The following is a 17,034-nucleotide window of genomic DNA, read 5'->3' on the forward strand; positions in this document are numbered from 1 at the left end:
TATACTAGTACATATATACATTGCATTACAGAAAGTTTCCCAACACTCTGATGTGGTGCAGACAGACATACTCACATACATACAAACATACATACATCAGAGATGGTAGGACATACCAGTAAACATTCTTAGGCTTATTTGGTTAACATGTATAAAAATCTACTTTTATCAAAAAATTAAAAGCACTATAGTTGTCTAGTTGGTATCTATGTAATGTATCAACTAACTAACACAGCTAATGTGGTGATTTGATCTTTTAAAAGTCAACACTTGTGCCAAAAGGACACAATATGTACAGCTAGCATCTGTTACTTACTAGCTATGTACTCAACCTATATATGAACATTGACTACTCACTATCTAAGGGTTTTAGTTCCCACCAGCAATAGGTAGATTACCACGTACACTATATAGCTTCTTTGAGTAAAGTTTAATATTGAAACTGTTTTCATTGTGGTTTCCTGTGTGATACAGATAAGGAATTAAGCAAACAAGATATGGATTCCCAAGAAATTTTCCTAAGGAAAAGTACAGACTATAGACATAAATGGGCTTAGAACCGTAGAACTCATGCAATCATGAGAACTGGCATTGAGTTGATCACAATTAAATTGATAATAATAATAAATGATAAGTTGCAAAGTTGATATATACAAATTATATATATATATATATATATATATATATATATATATATATATAGTAAAATACAACCTACAAGTTGTAAGCAGCCATGTTCTTTCCTTAGATATACAGTAATGATTCACTCCTCTTACAATAATAGCTAAAACACATTCATAGCATCTGCATTCATATAATATTACATAGGACTTCTATGGGTTTATTCAATAGTGATTTTTCTTAGAACTACCACGGTTTACATAGAAAACATACAACTTTGACATATGATAGCCAAGTAAAGGATATAGAATTAACTGTAAAAGCTTAAGCATAACGGAACCTGTTTTATTACCACAATTACCCAGAACGGTAAAACTTGAATAAGAAATTGTTACTTCTACCTTCAATGTGTTTAGTGTTCAGAATGGAAGACAGTAGCTAATAATTACCCATATTTTATTGCATCTTCACAAAAGTAGTTGTGTATAGTTTTTAACTAGTCATGGTTGACTTGATAATATCAAGAGTTTATAACATATTATAAAACTCTTGATAATATCGAATTGGCAGATGATTTAGAGTATTTACTAATTTAGCACACAGAATAAAATTTCCATATGCTCAAAAAGATGGAACAAATTTTAAATAGCACACTCAACAGTTTGATTGAGGAAAACTACAATAGAAATTGTAATTGAATTGTTCCTTATTTGACTCAATGAATGGCCATACACAAGACTTTTCTGGTCCATATAAATGACTTAAAACCACCAACCTTTTAAACGTGCATTCTCATAGCTAGCATGAACTAGCAGATACTTCAAAATGAAACTAACTTGTTATTATATATAAATCAATTTGCATTGCCTACAATATAAATTGATGATTCAGTGTGGGTCTTATGAGAGGAATAAACAAATTACTTCAATCAAACTTTGGTTAATCCCAAGTACCAAATTAAGTATGGGATATTTGAGGTACATTAGTATAAAAATGGAACAACCACTGCATTTGAACATCTTGAATTCTAATTATCATCAAAGTTAGACGATCATGAATGCTTTAATATTGCTAACTGGCTTAGTGGCTATGATCCCTTTCTGTACTCAAGCTGCTCCTATGAATATGACAGAGAAAGGATTTTCTTACTGCAAAATGAATGATACTTTGATCAGAGTAACAGTTACAGAACTGTACAATACTACCAGTGATGCACTAGATGCTCTTGACAAAGCGTGCAATAAAACAGGCTTGGTAAGATAAACAGTCATAAGTTACTATAGTTTGCTAAATCATGTTTCAGGCATGTACACTACCTGATGAGTACAGTGTAGTAGAGAAAAACAGGACAGTGCTTAATGACCGAATTAATGGGGAGCTAGAAAAGTTGATAGGGAAACTGAAGCCACTCAGTAAGTTGTGTGAGGATGAAGAAGAGAAGCAATCTAAGGGAGAAGACTCACTGATCACTCTATGCAATGTGCTGAAATGTGCGATGAAACCTCTTCCCCTAAAAGTAGCTCAATATGTAAGTCAAATCGTGCGTACTGAACTACATGAATGTATTGTACACATTTAATGTTGGTCAATACAATACCATAACCACTGTTTGCCAGATGATGTGATTCTCTTGTCAGTGATGGTGGTTGTTTTGGTAGGTTGTGCAGGGTTCCATGGTTTCCCCTATATTTTTTTACATTGATATATATAGCCATAGATTGCAGCTCCCTTGATTACTTGAGGCTTGGAAGACAAATACCCAGGGGATCCTACCACAGAGATTTCTAAGGTCATCCTACCAATCCTAATGAGACCCTACCCTATCACACTTCATCGTAGGTGGGAGGCTACTCATAGAATGGGGGAAGTTTGAGTTTAGCCTTTGAGACTCACCTCAGCTTGGGCCTCTCCCCGATCAAACACCAATATTTAGCATATTTTTAGCATCATTTAATACTTATATGTACATATTTTACAAGTACTCACCTATACCTAGAGGATGGGGTTTGGGCAAGGATAAGTTTTTTCAAATGTCCATGTATGTAGGCCTATAGGGTTGGGGGTATTAGTAGTTAATAAAGGTATTTTTCAGATATTGATGTGGCTTTCTGAAAATACCGTATACTGAGTTTAATGTAGTAAATAAATTTTTGGTGGTTTAGTGGTGGCCTACATGAAGTCAAGCCCCATACAACCATGTTCACGCTATGGACAAACACAGACCTATATGTGACAATGGTTTTAAAATTTTGGGATACTTCAAATCGTATATACAATTGTTATTTCATTTGTTCCTCTAAAAGGATAAATTTTACCACTAGCACATGTGGGTAAAAAGAGTGCGAAATATAAAAGGTATTTAGAGGTATTTTTTCTAATACTGTACCGTTCTTCAAAAACGCAATACCGCTCATCCCCCATTTTCATGTGGTCTCGATACCCCACCCATGTGCTTTTTTCAGTCAAATGCATTTGTGCCGGTCATCCTGATTAATGCTTATCCTATTCTGTCTACCTTGCATTGTGGAACCCCAATACCCTACCCTATTGTGTCTATCTATATATGCTAGTCATCAACTACTGTGCCCTGTGTTAGCTGTCAGTAAGTAATATTATTATGCATAAACACCTGATCATCTTCCAACATTAAACTAGTTAAACTCCATGAATACAAAAACCACCAATTTGTAAAAAAATTCATAATAGAATAAGATTGCAAAAATCTTTGAAAGGATAAATTTAATGTAGCCAGTTGTATATATATATATTATACATTTTGAGGTGTACTCTCTTAAGAAACTAAAAATAGTCCCTAGCTAATACTATAAAACAAACCACAAGGTATTTGCGTATGCAGGGTGAAAGGATCGGTGTTGTTATTGTACACTCAACTATCCCTTACAGCTGATTACTGAAAAGTGTGGCTGCGAAAAAGGATGCTTTTATGTGCCTGGTAAATACATCAAATTTGAAGAAGCTGTTAATCTAACACAGCTATCCAATCAACTAAACAATTCTGTAAATTTTCTCAAAACTGTTCTCAAAAAGATCATCAAAGAAGAGATTGCTTCTGGTGAAGAAGATGCTTGTGATGAGAATACCTAAAATCATTCCATATCATCTGAACCTGATGAGGAATTGATTTAACATTAAATAAAGAAAAGAATTTAAAATGAGTGATAATGTATTATTATAGAATTTATGTAACTTATAAACCAAAATTAAATTACATAAATTGGATATTAACACTACACTTATATGACCTTGAATTATAATAGCTACAGCCATATAAACCGTGCATTATTCATATTGAAGTACTCTCTAGTGTATAGTACTAGCCATACCTGTGTGGCACATCTCATACTAGACTATAACAGTAAGTATGTACACTGTATCAAAGTACCATGTTATGATGTTCTTGACTAGCAAAGTGCAGTAAGCTTCATAAATCAAACTCTAAAGCCTTCATTGTGGCATTTCATGAGAATAAATGCATCATGTGAGCTGGTAAAAATGGAATATACAAATTCCTAACTAGTACTCTAGTACCACTGAATATCAGAATTCTTAGTGAGTATTTGAGTATGTATTTGTAGTATTTGTTTCAGCCCTAATTCACAATAGTAGTAATCACTCAAGACTAAACTAGTTTAGTATGAACTATATATACATACTTCTCATACATAATGCAAACACTTTTTTCACAATACATTACTTACATATGTGACACAAAAGCCAAACTTACATTACTTGAAAGAAAACAAACAACTGCCTAATACGTAATTGTTACATTTTGGAAACTGCATTAGAAGGATTACAATAACTAAGGGTGTTAGCTTGCCTATAGCGCAATGAAAACAAGCCTAGAAAGCTTCTTATAAAAAGAAAAGGACAAATAAATTATAAACAAAGAACAGTAGCGGACTACATACAGCACTGGTACTAACTATAATATATGTACTTAACTTTATTTTGATAATAATATACAATTGTAAGATATTTTATAATTATATTGGCTGTCATAGCTATACTTTACTTTATGCCATGTGTGAAATCACATATAGCTAGGGTATTGCAATTTTAAAATTACCTACTTGCACTTTCAAAGCATCCTACTTTTCCAGATCCAGTGCAAAAAAGGGTCTACCATTTTCCGATTATTTGTAGGTTGTTTGCTAGTGGCTCATCAATAGAGTTATCATTGAAAACATACATTATATGTATCTCACCAAAATGGTGTTTGGTTAAACCTTGGGTAAACAAATTTTGAAGAAAATGACAAAAAGTTGATTATTATTTCTATGGCACTGCAGACCACTACTAGCATAGCAAGAGCTATTTACTGTGTGCTATAGTCGAATACTAGTAGAAGAATTCACAATTACAACCCTGTATGTATGTAGCTAGCTAAGTATAATGCGATCATATAATTCTCTTTACAAGTACACATTCAACAGAATAAAACCATATGCTGGTGAGAAGTCAATGTTTAAGTACAGATTGAATGCAGAGATCTTAAATCCCGGCTGTTCTGGCTCCTCTGGTGCATGCCTAGACTGCATGTTGCAGGGATCAAGTCACCACTGGGTCTGGGATTATTTTCTGCATTCTTCACATTTCAGCTACATGTTTCTGACTCCCTGTATTCACAGGCTTTAAGCCTTCTCACATGTTTCTAGTCAAGTGGAATAGCATTCACAGAACAGAACAGTCTGTGTATGAAGTGGACAGTTAGATAATACAGCACAATGGTGTAAACACTGTTGTGGTACAACTCCCACAGCATGCATATCGTTATGGTAATGCAGCTCACAACCAATATGCATAACTTTTGGCCATATGCAGCAGCTATGTACCATGTCAGTAACTATTCAATGGGGTGTACTGTTGAAGAAGGTACTAAGTGAGCAGGGGCGTAGCCAGGATTTTTTGAAGGGGAGTTCCAACAGCAGTATGGAGTTACCAGAAGCAGGGGTCTGGCAGTCCCCAGCTGTTGAGAAACTTTTAATGAATGTCAAAACTGAGTAAATTGGTATATTCTATGCAAAAAAGTACATTAATTATAATGCATATAAGTGCCCCGGGTAGTACTAGATAAAGCTACCTAGTGGAATCAGACAGCATAACACATGCATAGTAATAGTTATCTCTAGGAACCACGAATCCACTGATACAAATGGAACAACTTACAATCAAAAGTAAACATTATAACTACGAACATGCATAGCAAACTGGATTCATTTAAACACAAGTGATAAATTACTGCATGGAGTTCTACGTCTATTATTCATTGGTAGGGAATACATAATCTATGTTTAAACACTGCACACCAAAGCTACAGCAGTATAAGGTCATGCTTAGTTTTGCATTTAATGTTAGAATGTCTGAAAACTTCACTAATGAAGTTCATGTTCTATTATAGAGTATATGCTCTATTAGAGTATATACCTGACTGCTCTATTGGAATATATCGGTCCTTTAAATAATTTTGACATGTTACCCCTGCGCTGACTTGAAATCCTTCATGGCCTGAGAGATGAATGCAAACTTCTGAGTTTACAGCAGGCCCTAACACACCATTTAGTGTGGCAGGACATAATGAATGAGTATAATACAGTGTATAGCACAGTACAACAATTGGTAAAGAAGTCTAAATTTTACAGGGGGTGGTTCGTGAACCCCTTGGAATCCCGCTCCTCCCTACGCCCTTTGTGAGTAAGCATTCCTTTTAAAGCTGAAACCTATATGAATTGTATTCATGAAAACTGAATGTAATTTGATTGTAAAATAATGTTAGTATGTAAAACTTGTACGAAAATTTCTTCACGAAATTTTTTACATAAGATCGAATTACTCTAATAGAGCAGTCATTCTCGTAAATCAAATGAAAATATTTTTACACAAAAATTATTATCACGAAATTTTTTTGCACGAAAGTAAAGCGAATTAGGTTGTATACAATCACTGGACTGGACTAGTGGACTGGACTGGTGGACTGGACTACTGGACTCAGGTGTTTTCCCTTTTTAAACAAATATTTGGGCAACTGGTTGTAAGTATGTTAGTCTCATTTAGTTAGACCACTCCCCCACACACAAACAAAAGAAAGGTGTGATCATGCCAGACTTGTCAACATTGCCCAGTTTCAGCTATGTACAGAGGTTCTAATAGTTATTACACGTCAACAAATCTAAAACAGAAGTCACATGCGGTAATATAATTTAAAGTTCAATTTGAATCTTGTGCATGTGATTTCGCTTGTTATTGCTGTTGTGCAAAAACTATAGAACCTTTGTGTCAGCTATAGAATAACAAGACAATTAACTGTCACCACTTAATTTAGCTGACTCCATGACTATAACTTGTAGGATACATGGTTACTGCAACACTACATACACATGTACTGTATGGTTTGTACTTCATGATAAGACAAATGGTAGTCGTACAATAGAGATTATGCCAAGAGAGAGAATTGCACACAATCCTAAGATGACAGACAGTGCCAAGTAGACAGGTCCACCTGCATATTTTACATTCAATGTAGCAATAGCTACAATCAGTTGTCCAAATATGTGCCAAAATGAAAAAAATAACAAAAAAAAAAAACTGAGTCCAGTAGTCCAGTCCACCAGTCCAGTCCACTAGTCCAGTCCAGTGATTGTATACAACCAGCGAATTACACTATTGTCAGTAGTAGCATGCACAAAAGTAAAAAATATACTCTAACAAGAAAACTACATAAAGGCAAAAAAAACACTATCTGATACAGTCAGTCTGCAAGAAAAAGGTTTATTTGCTGGTGTTTGTCTTGTTCTTACTATGTGTGTCTGTCCTGAGTACTTTTACAAGCATATCATTAGCTCAACTGAGGCACTCTCTTCCCAAATAGACAGTTAGAAATAACATATCCATTGTGTACATACAGAATCAGACAGAAAGGAATGCTCAGATGCAGATTTGTATAAGATTGTGACTCAGTGATGTGGCAAATGTTGAAACATCCAAGACAGCTACTTCAGTAAAAGATAACTAGCAATGTTAACTCTGTTGCCCAAATTATTTAATATTAATTTATAAATTTTCAATTGAGGTTGTTTGACTTTAGGAGTTCCCACAATTTGGAGAACTTGATGCAGTGGATAATTGGTCGTATGTGCCTGCACTGTCAACATCTGAATGACAGTGCAGCACCCCTGCTTCATCACAAAAGTAACAGGGTGTTTAGGAAAGGCCAAAAGTGTTATACATGCACATCCAGTGGATGTTAAGTAATGCAGAATGATGTCCATTATGTCCATCAAATGGCTTTAGCAAGACATGACTATACAAAGTGTTTCCAATACCACCAAGGACTTATAGCATTATCCTCCAATACCATTATAGCCACATTCAACCTTGTGAAATGCTTTTATTAACTCCTTGACCTCAATCCACAAAACCAACAATTTTATCACTTGGTAATTTTATTGACATACCAATTTTAATAGTACAAAGTGAATAACTTTACATGATGATGACTGAATTACAAATTAGGATTGCTAAGTTCATAATGTCAAAATAAACATGATTGTTCACCTCATCAACTGTCTTGTTTGGATTGTTTCTGACGTATAACACTGATATTCTCTTGGGTGAACTTTATGGTGTTGTATATAGTACAGGGAAGCTGTTGTGGGGGTACGTCATCAAGATTCGTTAGATGCTTATCACCAGGATAGTAGAAACATCTAGAATTACAACCACATTTCTCAATTTCCAGCTGTAATAGAATCACATACATAATACACTAATAGATAATTATATAACAGAACTCACATATTGAGCTATACTTTTAGTAAACTGTTGTAGTTTGTTGCGTAGAGTGTTACACAAGCCAAACATCAAAGGGTTTTCATTAATTGTTATGTCACTATAAGTTTCACAAGGAGCATCAAACAATACTAGCTGTGCTTTTATCTTTTTCAGTCGTCCATTGATAGCATCATTCTGTTCATCCCTGTCTTCTGTTAAGTGAAATGATGGTGTTTCCACACATGTTTTACAGTTCTCCTGACGATACATAAATGTAGTACGTATAATATGCAAAGAATAAACAGCAATAACGCACTTACAGTTATTTTGCACAGTTCAACTAGTTCATCAAAAATGACATCTGATTCTTCATAAAGTTTGTCTATATCAACATCAGAAGTGCTTGTAGTTTTGTTACAGTAGGCATACAAATCAGTAGATGTTGTGGTGGTACAAGTTGGAGCAGCATTGGTGCATGCCATAACTATGTGAATTAGTGCTACTAGTTTGAGTATCTTAAAAAACATTTTTCTTTACTTTAAAAGTTGATTTTCTTAGTTACTGTAAAGTTGAATGAATCCAGGCTGATTTACCTCCTTTATATATCACCAAATTGTCTTATGTTATATTAAGTCATTCCAGTCCCTATTGTGTGACTATTGTGGTAGTTTACATGTTTAGGATTTCTTCATATGATCTAACATTGTAAATATTACTTGGATATGGCACTAAAGGTCATCATTTCACCACACTGTACATCTTCACATGTTAAACTCTTTGTGCACACTTTTTATTCATCAATGATAGAGTATGCGGTGCATTATGTCAAATTTTTGAGTTGCGTAATATTTCATACGTATGTGGCTCAATATGTTTGCAAATTCTTACAACACATTCGGTACTGCAAATAGTAAATACATGTCTGGACTTGTAATGAACCTTGTTACACTGATCATGTGCTCTGTGTGTGTGGGTGTGCATGCGTGTGCATGCATGTGCATGTGTGTGTGTGTGTGTGTGTGTGTGTGTGTGTGTGTGCATGCGTGTGCATGCATGTGCATGTGTGTGTGTGTGTGTGTGTGTGTGTGTGTGTGTGTGTGTGTGTGTGTGTGTGTGTGTGTGTGTGCGTGTGTGTGTGTAAACTTAGCCAATCAGTTAGAGCACCGGTCTGGTAATTGCAAGGTTCTAGCTTGGTGATACCCAGCTGCTGTTGCTGAGAAACTTCATTATTATTTGCTAACATCTCTCCAGCTTACCCAGCCATAAAATAAACTGGTGTCAAATAGGAAAGCAGATGCCCAACTGTCCATATCTTGCTTAGCAGTGTTGGGGGTACTGGTACTCCAGTACTACATAGTACATAACCAGCCTAATACTGTTTAGCCTTTATTCAAGTAACAACAACAACAACACACACATATAATGCCCTTTGGCCTCAGTGCAAAACACAGCTATTGCAGCCTGGATCTTGCAGCAGTAACACACATTCACAGTCAAAATGATCATTCTACATCAACTTAGTCAAAAACTAAAGAGTATTCATTTTAGATTATGTACATACATAGTTATATGCAGCTAGACAACTTCAAATCAGTATTGTAAAAGTAAGCTAACTTAGGAGAGATGGTTTATATATGTGGATATGTTATTAATTGAAGCAAAAGGGATACAATTTGAAATGTAACACTTCCACACCTCAGATCAAAGGAACTGCCCGGGCTACATTTCGTATGTAGCCCAGCTAGCCAGGCTACATATGAAATGTAGCAGGGCTACAACTAGGCTGTTTTGACAGCTAGACTATTTTGACATATAAGGAAGATCAGGGGTGAATGTGATAATTACAACTATTATGCAATACTTTGAAGTTGTATTTAAAGCCTTAAAGTTATTAAATCAATCAGTTTAAAGCCTTTGACGTTACTTCATGTATTTGAGAGTACTTTTGATGTACTTGAAAGTGCTTTTGATGTGGTTTGGTAAAAGTTTCAACTATAGCACTAGCACTTACTATGTAAGGTTTTCAAAGTGTGTAAGAAACCTATATCACCAAGAGATAGTTTTATTGTGGGATTCAGTTTGTCTCAACTGAGAGCCACAGTAGACTCAATTGTAAGCCACGTGAAGCCCACAATGTAAAGTACATCTTGCCTATATAGGTTATATATACATCAAATAGGCAGATCAAGGGTATTATTCCTTTGATCTGCCCAGATCAAAGGTATTATTTCTTTGATCTACCCATGCAAAGTGTTACATATTAGCTGTAACATGGAGTGTTCGGGCTTTGCCTGAAATGTATGCCCTCGGGCCTGCGGCCCTAGGGTAGTCGAGCATACATATCAGGCAAAGCCCTCATGTCCGTGTTACAACTATTACATACGTAATTTCAGTGATAGGTACATATTTTGCAGTTTGATTCCATAAGTTGTACAAATGTGTTTTGCTAGGTGGAGCTTACTAGTAGATGTGTCTCAAATTGGGAAATATGTTCTGTCCCTTACACATGGAAAGACTACACACTATTTAACTGTATCATCCGTTGGGCTTTGTGTTAATGTCTGTACTGTTTAGAAAACAGATAGCCATTGTTTTTCATAAGTCTGTGTATGTAACTGCAAACAATCTTTTGTTCTAAAGATATATGCAAACTACAAACAATTGAATGTATATCATTTCTTTCAAATCCATCCTTAACATCAAACAGTTACAATCCACTTTCATGTGCTTTATTTGGAGTCATATGGCATGTGCATGTATATAATAATATATACATATGAGACAGTCTTGTGGAAATTCAATGTCAAAGACTGTCATTCACAACTTTACCTTAGGATAAAGTATATTCCTATATGGGTAATGCTTATCTTATTGTTTGGGTGTTAAATAATAGTTGTTTCTCAAAACAAACCTTATGCCTGAGTACAAGTATACATACATTTCTGGTAACAATGTTAGATAGTCAGGTATAAAGCAGAATATGACAAATACAGTAAGAAGTAAGAAAAGATGGTGATGCAGGATGAAATAACGTATCATGTGGGAGAGTGGTGCAATAGCAGCATTTATAATTAAAGAAACAAGACCATTAAATTTTGGCAGTCACAGTAAATGAGGTGCTCAAAATAATAGGAGTGAATAATAATAATAAAATATCAAACAAATCCGGTATATGAAGTACTATTTACATAAGTGTTTTATATAGTGTGATGTGTTCCTAAAATACTTTACTTATAACTAGGAGCTTACCTTATAGCTACATGCAGTCATAATGGATATTTCATAGTCAATTTAATTACCTAACTTTAAGAGTACAAGAATCAAAACTATCCATGTACGTCACATGCAACCCAAACATTACTTATTACTAAACTGTAAGTGGTGTGGAGATAGTGGGTAAGGGGTTGTTTGATATCTTTATGAAACAAAAGAAAGGAGTTCAAATGGATGTTGCAAGCTACTGTAATATGAACATGTGTGATTTTTAGCTTGCATATTTCATAAAAGGATATTTAAAATTACATAGTAGACTTATGAAAAACAATGACTGCAATTGTTTTCAAAACAATAGAGATATTAAGCATAACATAACGGGATAATAATGTCACTGTTATGTAAACCTTTCTCAAACAACGGACATAGCAGTTTCCCAACATGTTACTGAAGTACGTAGGCTTTTTTGTGATTGTTCATATTCTTTAATAGGCATGTGGTACACAACATGACACAAAGAACTTAATATGGAGAATGAAGCACAAAGCATGGCTAATTACCAAAAATAACATACATCATTCACATTACAATACAGCTAACACAGCTATATAAACCAATTCTATCACTTACTAACATACCTTAGAAAAATGCTCACTGATGTTAGTTATTGCTTTTTGCTTGTCCAAAAATTGACGACTAGTGACTGTGTAACAAAATAATTATTGCTGCATTGAAAACGTGTTGTATGTAAACACATTTAGAGACTATTTTAGTGAGAATAATCCATATTCTCAAATACAATAACTGCCTAATGTAATATCTACCAAATTGCACCTGTAGGTTTACAGTACACTTCATCTTAATGCAAGTGTACATGTGACTTATTACACAAGTCCTAGCAGCAATACAAACCCCTTTAAGATCACATGCAAGTGACCTTAACATTATATGAAATAATATAAAGTACCAAAAAAGGTACAGAACAAGGGACTGGAATGATGCAAAGCAATTCAAAACAATAAGGTGGTATAAAAAGAAAATAATAGCAGCCTGTTATCACTCAAATTTTAAAAGGGAGATAAAAATCTACTTCTAAAGTGAAGAAAATTTATTTAAAATGTTCATACTAGTAGCACTATTTACCTTATCACTTATGGCGCTCACCAGAGCTGCTCCTACCACAATAACATGTACTGATTTGTCCTACTGTAGCAAAACTACAAACAATTCTGATGTTGATATACAAAAACTTTATGAGGAATCAGATGTCATTTTTGATGAAGTACTTAAACTGTGCAGTATAACTGTAAGTGCATTTACTGTTTTTTTCTTTGCATAATATACTACTACATTATGTATCTACAGGAGAACTGTAAAACATGTGTGGAAACACCATCAATTCAAATAACAGAAAACAGGGATGAACAGAATGATGCTATTAATGGACGACTGGAAAAGATAAAAGCACAACTAGTATTGTTTGATGCTCCTTGTGCTTGTGTTGACATAACATCTGATGAATTCCCTTTGATGTTGGGCTTGTGTGACACACTACGCAACAAACTACAACAGTTTACTAAAAGTATAGCTCAATATGTGAGTTCTGTTATATAATTATCTATTAGTGTATTATGAATGTGATTCTATTACAGCTGGAAAATGAGAAATGTGGTTGTAATTCTAGATGTTCCTACAATCCTCATCGAGATCTAATCAAAATTGATGACATATCCCCACAACAGTTACCGTGTACAGTACTGAACACAATAAAACTCATCCAGGAGATTATTCGTGATATACAAAACAAAAGAAGATCTACACAGTAAAGGAAATAGACTTTGATTACATTGAACTAACCAATTCTACTTCTGTATATAAATCGATCTGCAACTTTGTACAATTTTTAAAATAATATGATACCCCGGTATATATGTATGTACATAGAAAAGTGTATACAATAAGCATAGATTATCGATAATCTGTGCAATAAGTGATATTGTTGCACACACATACGTAAGCATGTTACAAATAAATACACAATATTAACCATTTAAGCAATATTGCAATACTTATTGATAGTAATTGGAAGTGTTCCAGGTACACATTTAGGGTTGATCATATGCCCAACCAATGCTACTAACTGTCATGGAGGATTGAGGCTATAGTGTTTGATGGTGGTAAAACACATGATCCCTGCTACAATGGAACCTCTCATAAAAACCCTGCACATGTAAAGGACAGCATACATTAAACCTCCCTATAAGGGAGAGTTTCTGATGCCCCTAATTCCCTATAAATATTCTCTACCAATACAATTTTACTTCTAAAAACCACAACCAGCTTATAAATTTGTAAAATTCTGTCAGTGTAAAATTTTTCAACCAGTGCAAAATTCTGTCAAAATCAGTCAGTCCCAAACTGTATGTTAATAGACTGTATACAATACCATACTCTTTAATGTCGGTCGTTTAATAGAGAACCACAAACAATCAGCTTTTTGTTCCAAGCTGATATTGTTCACTTGTCAACCGCCGTTCAATGATGGTGGTTGTTTTGGTAGTTGTGCAGGGTTCCATGGTTCTCCTACACAATTTTCTCAACTGGACCACTGATATGATCAGCCACAAATTGTGGCTCCCAATTGCATGAGGCTTAGGTGCAAAATACCTGGGGGTTCCCAACTTTGAAGCCACAGGGATTTCTAAGGCCATAGAAAAGCTACAGCCTTTCCCTCCAAGCTGCACATACATTGGAACCCCACACTGTACCACTAGCCAGAACACTGATCCCTGCATTGATCACAAGGCATAGATGGGATGTAACCTATGTGAATGAATGATTGTGCAAGATGATGTAATAGCGGATTCAAGAAACTGAGTTCCGGGTAGTAAATGTCCATTCCCCACTAGGCCACCAAGAACAGGCAATGAAGTATTGATCCTTATCAAAGGGGCATCATGAACTAGCTAGGCCACAGACAGAAAACAATAGATGGGTGTGTTGCAACTATTCATTTATTGTAAATATTCTGTCAAATCAGTCAGTCCCAAAGACCCAAACCGTCTGTTATATAGACACTATACAATACCACCGTACTCTATGAATGCAGTGAATGTATGATACACATTTGCAGAGGTCAGTATGTACAAGTTTAACTTTAACCATGGAGTATCCAAGTATCATGACCATATACAACATTGGAAACTATCGTGTATGTCATATATATATATGAATATCACTAAACTATTACCATTCACAATAAATGCCAGCATGTTTTCCAAATCAGTATGGTGGATAATTTTATGCACCAACAATTCTGTACCTTTATTTTAGGGTATATGTATTTATTTAGCGACTTTAGCCAATTACCTCCTTGGAACTTTATGTGATCCCAACTAATATCTATATACTCCTTTATGAAACCAACACAAAATGAAATTGTGCTGTAACTTGATAGAACTCATATACCAGCTATTCTGTGCAATTCTGATTAAACTAATCACACAATATTGTACACTGCACCTCGATATCAAATTATATGGTAGTGTATAAATTCTGAATTATTTTTTTGATGACTTTGACCGCTTTCTGCGTATCATATCCAGATTACTCTGAGTGCGTGCTACAGTTTTGTAGAGTTCACAAGGAAATTGTTCCACAGGACCTTCTTCAGGTTTTGCAATCATTTCACCATGTGTGTAGTCACATATAGAGTATCTAGTACATCCACAATTCTCAAGTTCAAGCTACAAAGAAGAAAAAGAATGTGAGGATACAGGACTAAGTCTTATCAACATCCTGATGGTCTCAATCAATGAGTGGCCTTATCCATCAGTGAATGTATGTTTTTATGGGAACTAGCTGGTGTTACTATTGTAAGGTTTACTGTAGGCATTACTGAATAAGGTATGTTAAGAGCCATTTCTTACATGGTCAGATATATTCTTAACAAGCTGATGGAGTTTACTTTGGATAGTTTCACACAGTATGGATGGTGAAGTGGTTGTATTATCTTCTGTGTTGCTGTCAGTTGTACAATGATCATCTAGTAGCAAAAGTTGTCCTCTTAATGTCCGCAATTGTCCTAAGACAGCACTATTCTGTTCATCTGGATTGTCTGTCAAGGTTTGTGTTAGTATATCACAGTTCTCTCCACACACCTGAAGTTTACAGAATACACAAATCATGTACCATTCATGCATGCATGCAGTACTTCATTAAAATATCTTGTTAACTTACTACTTTGGTGCACACCATCTCCAGCAGATCTATCACATTGTCTGATTCTATGTAGAGCATTCGCAAGCTCCTCTTTAGTTCTGTGTCATTCACTGACTTGTTGCAGTAAGTAAACAAGTCAGCAGGCAATGGGTGAGGCATCGTACAGTTTTGGATAACAGGAACAGCAGCAGAAATAGTGCAGGCCACAACTGCAGCAAAACTCAGTAAAGTGCTAATCATGATGTCTCACTTCTGAAAATGTCTTTGCAACTGCACAACTGTTGTTGAATTTATTAAGTTCCTTCACTTTTATACTGTCTTTCTCCTATCAGATGTATCCTGATCTCACTTATTGCACACAATTTACCATGGCAACAAGTTAGTATGCTTTCATCGTTGTCATCAGTTATTGTATTAATATTATTCTAATGCATGTGTGTCAGTTACACTCCCAACATTATTGTTCCCAAAATTTTTGTTTAGTGTTAAAGTACATATCTACTTGTGCAACGTGGGTATATGTGTGTGCCTTCTTTTAATTCTTAAAGTTCTATCTACTATTATAATGACGTGCATGAAGGTGAGACCTACACATATATAGAAAAATTAAGATCCCAAAATAACACTTTGCTTTTATACAGCAAATGAAAGTTGGACCACATTGTTAGCAAGGATAATTTTATTGAATTGACCTGTCCATATAGCTGCTATTATGCCATAAACACTAAGGGTAGACTACGTGTTTATACCAATGATCACTGTTTATTCTATTATTAAAAATGTTGCAATCCTTGTGAACATTTCATTTGAATCTGTACTTTGTTCAAACCATTTGGTTATATATTGCATACTATATAATGTAAATCTTTCAAGGTAGTAAAGTTTTTCGGTGTGTCTACAATCTGAAAATTTCTGGGAAAACTATTGCAGCTGCACAACTATACTGAATGCTATTATAGACAATCAGTGCAAAAAATATTCACATAAAACATTAATTTGTGGTTGAATGTAAAACTGTAAGACTCAAAATCCATAAAATGTTTTGCTTCACAAAGGGTTTGGCATTGTCAATAATCATGAAGCTCTGCTTATCATGCATGCTGCATACATGTAGGAAAGATATTTTTGTTGTCATTACTTACATATTATGAGAAAGATATGTAATACTTTAACTGCAAGTTCAATAAT

General features: G+C 34.8%; 2 protein-coding genes across 2 annotated transcripts; one reads left to right on the forward strand and one right to left on the reverse strand.

The window, feature by feature from the left end:
- Window positions 1–1,674: 1,674 nt before the first annotated feature.
- Window positions 1,675–3,726, forward strand: LOC136264771 (uncharacterized). The gene is made up of 3 exons (XM_066059540.1): window positions 1,675–1,875; window positions 1,925–2,149; window positions 3,526–3,726. Exons 1-3 carry the CDS (start codon window positions 1,675–1,677, stop codon window positions 3,724–3,726), a joined length of 627 nt encoding a protein of 208 aa, XP_065915612.1.
- Window positions 3,727–15,142: 11,416 nt separating this feature from the next.
- LOC136263023 (uncharacterized) lies at window positions 15,143–16,027 on the reverse strand. The gene is made up of 3 exons (XM_066057462.1): window positions 15,865–16,027; window positions 15,555–15,785; window positions 15,143–15,371 (listed from the first exon to the last, which is right to left on the reverse strand). The coding sequence occupies exons 1-3, from the start codon at window positions 16,003–16,005 to the stop codon at window positions 15,186–15,188; spliced, it is 558 nt and encodes a 185-aa protein (XP_065913534.1). The 5' UTR covers window positions 16,006–16,027; the 3' UTR covers window positions 15,143–15,185.
- Between the last annotated feature and the right edge of the window lie 1,007 nt (window positions 16,028–17,034).

Source organism: Dysidea avara, chromosome 8 (genome assembly GCF_963678975.1).
Source record: "Dysidea avara chromosome 8, odDysAvar1.4, whole genome shotgun sequence".
Lineage (NCBI taxonomy): Eukaryota > Metazoa > Porifera > Demospongiae > Dictyoceratida > Dysideidae > Dysidea > Dysidea avara.